Here is a 7419-nt window from a genome sequence, read left to right on the forward strand (position 1 = left end):
CCCCTTCCCCCCCCCCCCCCCCTGAACACGCCAGTCCACTCCTCCTCCGACGCCCCCGGCGCGGGCGGCGCCGGCAGCTCGATCTGCCACGTGCATACAATCGTGGTCCCGGGCAGAACGTCAGCTGGCGCCAGCTCCTCCGCGATGGGGCAGTCGGCGCGGACGCGAGGGTGGTCCAGCATCCGGCTGGAGAGGTGGTCGGCGGGATTCGAAGGTGCGCGGGGCGCAGGGCGGAGGGGCGGCGCGTGTCAGCAGAGGGGGATGATTGCAAGGGGAATCGGCGCGCTGCGGGCCGTGTGAGGGCCCACTAGCCCCCGGCTGCTGAAAGCTCATCACAGCGTGCTCGACGCCCTTACCCACCCACGCCCAGGTGACGAAGCAGGCGGGCCCTGCGCGCGCCGCTGCCATGCCGCAGGCAACCAATTTGGGTGCTGCGCGCGCCCCACCTGCAGAGCCGCACCCCCACGCGGTCGAGCGCGGCCACGTCGCGGCCCTTGTTTGTCACCCTGACCACGCCGTCGAACGTGCGCCGCTGAGTCAGCGGGTCCACCAGCACCTTGACGCCGGTCTCAACCACCAGCTGCTGGCAGTACGCGGGCACGCCCCCAATGGGCGCGAGCGTCGAGTTGCGGCGGGGCCGCGTGATGGCAGGCGGCGGGCCAGTCCAGGCGGAGCCTCTCATTTCCTCAAAGAGCCGCATGACTACGTCTGGCGGCCGCTGCGGGCGCTCTGGCGCTTGCAGCGGCGCCCTGCGGCCGTCGGCGGGCGCGGCTGCGGGGGAGCACAGAGGGCAATTTTGGGGGGCCATGCCGGTGGGGCTGCTGCCAAGCTGTGCGAGCCGCACTTCCGTCCAGAACAGGGTAGAAGAGTGAGCTGGTGCTGCGCTGTGCGAGGCCGCGGGCGTCGAGCATCGGGCCAAGCAGCGTGTGGCGGACCTTGGTGCAGCAGCAGGAGCAGGAGCACCAGGGTGGCATGGTGACAATGGGCGTGAACAGCCGGACGCCGCGTCATAATGCAATCACAGATGTACACAAGGGTAGCGCTTGGTTCGTGATGGACGATGTGTTCGAGTCACCCGCGACCAGGAAAGAACGCCAGCAACGCTCTGATGAGTGAGTATCGAATTCAACGCAGAATATGATTTTCCACCACCACTCGCACATGTTCTAGACACACGGGAGTTGGGGCCATTCGTGTTTGAAAGCCGCCGCCGCCTGAGTCACCGCGACCTTGAATCCTGGCCTTGGTCCAGCCTTGGTCTTGCTGTCCGCTAGTGATGATGCCTGCTAGCTTGCATGAACCCTCCTTTACATACAGGCGCATCCTTGTACATAAGTACCGTAGGGTTTGTGAGTGTGCCGGATTGAAAACGCCATCGTCACCTGGCACCCATGTGCTGCAAGCTTGCATTGCCTGCCTCCCGCCCGTTTGAGATGATGACGTAGGGGAGGAAACATGTGATTGGCATGAATTCACAATGATGCTGTGTGGTGGCAAGGCGAGCCCAACCAGGGCTTTTGATTGTAAACGTGAGTGTTGATCATGTCATGCCTGCAAAGCTTGAGTACCTCCACACCGGCCTCCGCTTCGAACGAAGGGGCACAGTCCCGGGCCTGCAGCGGTCACCACCAGCAGCACGGCTGCCTGCATTGGCGTTATAGCATAATCTTTTTGCAAGCTGCGTAGGTATACTGGGGTGAGTGCTGACAGCAGTGTGCATCACCTTCCGATGATTAAACGTGCTACTCGAGCAGAAGGGAGCTCGTCACCACTCAACCGCACCGCGGCGACAGGCGCTACCCCGATTGATGTGTATGTGTAAAGTAGAGGACGAGCAATTCCCAGCGTTGCATGTTTACACGGACTGTGCGCTGCGACGTGAGGCGCTGCCATTCCTGCATGTGGCCCGGGGCCGTGCAAGCTCAACAGAGACAGCACGAGCAGGTGGCTGCTGCGCCGACATCAGTAGCGACGATCGAGGCGTATTGAATCTCTTTATGGAATTGCCCCGGGTTGGTTCATATTTGACTTGCTTAAACGTGCAAAGCATATGCCTACAAGCATCCGGACGCCGTGAGGAAAACCCACCCGCGCGTGGCAGAGCGCCCTCTCGAGAGTGCCAGATCTGTACTGCCTGGACGTCAAGCATTTGGTATCGCTCATCTACATTCACCGTCGCACGGAGGCACGGCGCATGCGCAAGGTGCGAATAACAGAGTGCACCTCGGCTGCCCGGCCTCTATGAGCGCTCAATTGCGTGCCTATCAGCCTCCCGATCATGTGTGTCTTCGTACCATATTGCCCTAGCGTGCCCTATGTCGCATCTCGAGCATGCGCTCTAACCAACCATGCTGCGCCCGCCGCCCTGGCTGCACTGCCCCACCCCCAGGCAGCGCAACGATGACCGGCCCCGCCTCGGCCGAGCCCGCGCCCGCGCCCGCGAGCGCGGGCAGCGCCTTCACAGCCGCGCCTACACAGCAGCAGGAGCAGCAGCAGCAGCAGCCCCGCGAGCCGCCGATCACGCTCGCGCGGGCGCCGCTGCGCACGCTCTACTACTTTGCGTGGAGCGTTGCATCGGGCCTGCGCGACGCGGCGCACTTCGTGGCGACGCACCCGCTGACGCTGTTCATGGCGCTGCCGCTGCTCGCGTATTACGTGACCGCGAAGGCGCTGGGCTACGCGCCGGCGCACACAGCTCTCATGGAGGTGCGTGCGCCAGCTGGCAGGCGCCCGCGGGCCCGCATGCAGCGAGAGCGGCGCGCGCGACTGCCCTGGTGCTGTGCGACGGGGTGGGGCAGTGGGGTGGCATTATGCACAGCAGCGGCAGCGGCCGTGCTGTGGCCTGTGGGAAGTGCGAAAGTTGAGCTGCAGTGGACCGCAGCTGGCAGGGCGGACGCCGTATCCCCCAGGGATCTCCCTGGTGGGCAGCCGCCCGGGGTGCCAACCCCGGGCTAGAAGCGGGAGCGGGCGTGGGGCCGGTGGCAAGGGCACACAACCAGCAGAGCGCCCGAGACCCTGGCGCAGCGCCGCCCTCGTCCACCCCGGCGTAGCGCGTGCTGTCGCCCTGCACCCTGCTCACTCCCCCAATGAATTATCTGAACATCCTCATCCCAGGAGCTCTTCCTGTATGCGACCTGGTGGATTGGGCTCGGCATTTTGTCGTCAATTGGCCTGGGCACGGGCATGCACTCAGGCCTGCTGTTCCTCTTTCCCCACATGCTTAAGGTGGGGGGCAAGGGGTGGACGTGGCGCGGGTGGTCGCATGCAGCTCGCGCGAGCACAGCCGCGTTCAGGCGCTGGCAGCTGGGGCGGGCCAACACTTGCTAGCATTGACAAAGGCAGCAACGCCAGGTCAAAACAGCTGTCACAGCAGCAGCAGCAGCAGCAGCAGCAGCGCCAAGGACACGAGGTTGGATAAGTGCACTTACACAAGCACGCGCTCAAGCGCGTGCATGCACATGCAGTCTCACACATCACACACTTGCAAAACGCGCTCGGCTACCCCCCCTCCCCAGGCCTGCCTGTCCGCTGAGACCTGCGGGCACGTCAACTTTGACACACGCGGCGACGTATGGTACAGCTCGGAGCCCTTCCACTGCGGCGGCCAGGCGGCGGACCCTGGGGGCGTCAGCTTCTGGCAGATATACAGCAAGGTGGGGCGCCCGGGGGGGGGGGGGAGAGGCGCGCCTGGGGCGGCGGAGTGCAATGCTCGCAAGGACAGGGGCGGCGAGGGCTTGGTGCGGTGGAGGGTTCAGCGGGCGTGCGGACTGTTGGGCGTTGCAGAGGGGGGCGGCGTCCTCATGCCGCGGGGCCGGGGCGCATGAGCTCACCGCCGTTCGGCCTGCCGCAGGTGTGGCCGACGGCGGTGCTGTGGGGCGCGGGCACCGCCATTGGCGAGGTGCCGCCCTACTTCCTGTCGTACCAGGTGGGGGGCTGTAAGTGGTGTGGGATTTCCTCACTATTGTTGTGAGGGTCTTGAAGGGGGGGCCCCGCGTGATGAGGGGAATGCAGGAGCGCGGCAGCCGATGGGCGGGGGGTGAGGGCGGCGCCGGCCCCCAGCCTTCGGCTGGATTGTGGTGGATTGGGTATCAGCACACCCAACGCGCGGCGCTGCCGGGCGCCGGAGGGCAGAGCGTCCAAAGGCATGGCAACGCAATCGTAGATTGTGCAGGGAGGGTCTGCCGCCTTGACAGCATCGCCCCCGCCGCCTGCTGCGCGCTGCTTGCTGGTGCAGGCTGCGGTGGCGGGGACGCGCAATGAGATGCTGGCGGACGTTCAGGGGAACATACAGGCTGGTGAGGAGGGCAGGAGATGGGTTGTATGTGCGCATTGCTGTTGGGCATGTGGGGCCTGTGTGTGTGTCATGTACTTGATGCGTGTGTGCATGTGTGTGTGTGTGTGTGTGTGAGTTGATCCAGTACATGTGCGCCGTGTTTGTCTTGTCTGTGCGGCAACATATGTGTCCGCTACCCGCTTCGGCAGCATGTCTGCATAGGATCCTGTGGTTGCCCCTGAGTCGCCTGCTCACCACCACAAACACGCGCTGACACGGACACACACCGCACCTCACTTACTCCTCATCACACACACACGCACACACACACACACACACACACTCTCTCTCTCTCTCTCACACACACACACACGCACTCTGGCCACCCCCACCCCGCCCCGCCCCCCAGGCAAGGGCGCCGGCCTCGTCGCGCGCATCGTGGGCGCCATGCAGCTCTGGATGATGCGTGTGATCCAGCAGCACGGCTTCGTGGGCATACTGCTGCTCGCGTCCTGGCCCAACGCGGCCTTTGACCTCTGCGGCATCTGCTGCGGCGCCTTCAAGATGCCCTTCTGGAGCTTCTTCGGCGCCACGCTCATCGGCAAGGGGTTTGTCAAGGTCTCGGGGCAGGCGCTGTTCTTTGTGGCGCTGTTCAGACAGGTGTGGGGCGCGGCGGGGGCGCGCGCGCCCGCGGCCGCGCGCCTGGGCGCGTGTTTGTGTCTGGCGGGCGCGTTTGCTGTGTCTTGAGGCCGAATGACAAGGGCGCCTCGTTTCGCGACGCGGGTGAGGGTGTTCCATTTGCGTGTGGTGATGGCTTACAATGAGTGGTGGCTCAATCGCGTCCTGCTGAGCTCCCACCAACCACCAACCGCCTGCACACCAAGTGACGTCTGTGCTCCCACCCGCTCCCCGATCCCTCACACATACACACACACACACGCACATGATACGCACAGGCCAGCCGCGACGCGCTGCTGGCAGCCGTCACCTCCATCCTCCCCCGCCGCCTGCCCGGCGCCAAGCCCGGCGCGCAGCCGCCCGCCGCGGCCCTCCGCAGCCTCGTGCAGAGCCAGATCGCCCGCTTCCAGGCGCGCGTCGTGGCGAGCGCCGCAGAGCACCGCAGTGAAACGCGGTGGTTCTGGACGCGCGCGGGGGACTACCTCGGCACTCACTTCGGGAGCGGCCCCGCGGCGGCACGCGCATGGGCGGCGGCGCAGGTGCCGGACACCGTGGGGGAGGTGTGGGGGTGGATCATTTTCGTGCTCATCGGGGTGTTTGCGGTCAGCTGCATCAACGCGCTGGCGCAGGGCCAGAAGGCGTGGGTGGAGGACGAGCGGCGGCGGCGGGAGCAGGGTCAGGTCAAGTCGGAGTGAGGGGCGGGTGCGCGCGTGCGCATGTGGGGCGTGCGCACGGGTGCGTTTGGATGTTGGGTTGTGGAGGTCCCCATTTCGGCCGCAGCCGAGGGTCAAGATCGGGCACTGCGCGAGCGCTTGCAGATAGGGATACGATTTCATGCGCCGCATTCTTTGGGCCCGGCGGCGGCCGGGTGGGTGGCTGGGCTGGCAACTTTGGGAGCAGAGGGTGAGAGATTGGAAGCGAGCGCCTGGCCCCGTTGACACCACGGCGGCCTCCGAAGCTCGCGCCCGCCGTTTTTCCAACGCCGATTGGAGTTTGCACATGGTTCTGCTGAGTTGGTGGGTGTCGGCCATGCTAGCGCTGTAACAGGGCGCACACGGCCCCTTGAGCAGGGCCTCCCCAATCAGCATCGAGCCCCTGGTTGCAGGGGCCAGGGGGTGGGAAGCGCGCGGACACTCCTCCCTCCTTCTGGCTGAGGAAAGCTGTTCCTGCGATGTCCGCGATGACTCAGGGCGGGGCGGGCGCACATCATCGCTTTATCAGCAGTGCAGAGCTTGAAACAGCTGTCTTGTGTTGCAAGGAGCTTGCCGGGCGGCCAACAGAACTTTTGAGTGTCAGCGGTTGGCGGCACCTTGTGCCTTGCCGGTAAGGCCCATCACAGCTGCCCCCATAGTGACCCCCGGCGACCCTGCGCCACCTGCATCATGCACGGGCGCAGCACGCAGCAACACGCGCCGCCACCCATGCCCAGCGTCCACGGCCCGCAGTTCTGCTGGCGTGTGCCACAACCCTGGTGTACACCAGTGGTGACCAGGCACGGGCGAGGCCCTTCCACGGGTCGCAGACAGCTGCATGCAAGGTTGGCCTGGGTACAGCTGCACCTATGAGCAGCTCTGAAGGGCCCAATGGCTGCCAGTGTAAGCCCTGACGAGGCTCCTGGGCCAGGCCGCCACACGCCGCACACGCAGCTAGGCATTGACAAGTTACACAGGCGTAGCGCCGGCTGGGGCTGCCCCCGCGCTTGGTGCGCCGGCCAGCAGACGCCGGGGACGGCAGGGGTCCACCGCTTGTTGAGGGGGCGGCCGTGCGGCTTCGATAAAGCCGGAAGTGCATAAGATCTTCAAAAGAGCTGCAGCTCCGACGTGTGTGTGCATGCGTGCATGCATGGTCGCGTGTGCGTGCGTGGGCCCACTGACTATTTGTGTGCAGCAACCGTGAGCTTTGCTGAGAACGGTTGTGTGCTCTGAACACATGCCCAAAGGCGGCGCCAACCTGCGACAAACCCAGCTAGCGAGCCGGAGAGAGCAGCTAGCGCCTCGGCGGCGCTCGATTCCGGCTTGAGCGCCAATGCGGGCACAGGCCGCGAGACGGGATGCGTCGCGCGGGGTGCGCGCAAGGCCGCGCGTGGGTGCAGGCGGTCTTGTTCTGTGCTGTTGACTGAGAATTCCGACGCCTGTGCGGCGCGCGGCGCGGCCGCCTGCTCTCTTGGCTCCGCCCATCCCCCCTTGCAAACAGCGAGCCGACAAATTCACTTCGCGCCACCGGCAACTCAGACGCCGCAGCTGAGGAAAGCGTGATCTGCCATGCAGGGCCTGGCGTCGTGTGCCTTTTTCAGTCGTTCTTGGCACAGCCCGGCTTCTTCACGATCACGGGCGGCAGCGGCCGCCGGTGGGAATCCCCCAGGCCACCCAAACCCGCGCCGCCGCCGCCACCCCCGCCGCCGCCGTGCCCGGCCGCGGCGCCCGCGCTCGGCGGCCGCGGCGGCGGCGCGCGCTGCTGCAGCACAACCG

General features: G+C 65.8%; 2 protein-coding genes across 2 annotated transcripts; one reads left to right on the top strand and one right to left on the bottom strand.

Moving 5' to 3' along the window:
• Nucleotides 1-2400: 2400 nt before the first annotated feature.
• On the top strand, nucleotides 2401-5646 carry MNEG_12045 (hypothetical protein; the record flags this gene model as incomplete). Its single annotated transcript, XM_014039482.1, has 8 exons — nucleotides 2401-2706; nucleotides 3115-3225; nucleotides 3362-3409; nucleotides 3516-3653; nucleotides 3851-3925; nucleotides 4235-4295; nucleotides 4683-4933; nucleotides 5230-5646. The coding sequence occupies 8 exons, from the start codon at nucleotides 2401-2403 to the stop codon at nucleotides 5644-5646; spliced, it is 1407 nt and encodes a 468-aa protein (XP_013894936.1).
• Nucleotides 5647-7240: 1594 nt separating this feature from the next.
• Nucleotides 7241-7405, bottom strand: MNEG_12046 (hypothetical protein; the record flags this gene model as incomplete). Its single annotated transcript, XM_014039483.1, has 1 exon — nucleotides 7241-7405. A coding segment is annotated over one exon (165 nt), but the record flags the coding sequence as incomplete, so codon positions are not given.
• Between the last annotated feature and the right edge of the window lie 14 nt (nucleotides 7406-7419).

This window comes from Monoraphidium neglectum, assembly GCF_000611645.1.
Source record: "Monoraphidium neglectum strain SAG 48.87 unplaced genomic scaffold scaffold03031, whole genome shotgun sequence".
NCBI classification, from domain to species: domain Eukaryota; kingdom Viridiplantae; phylum Chlorophyta; class Chlorophyceae; order Sphaeropleales; family Selenastraceae; genus Monoraphidium; species Monoraphidium neglectum.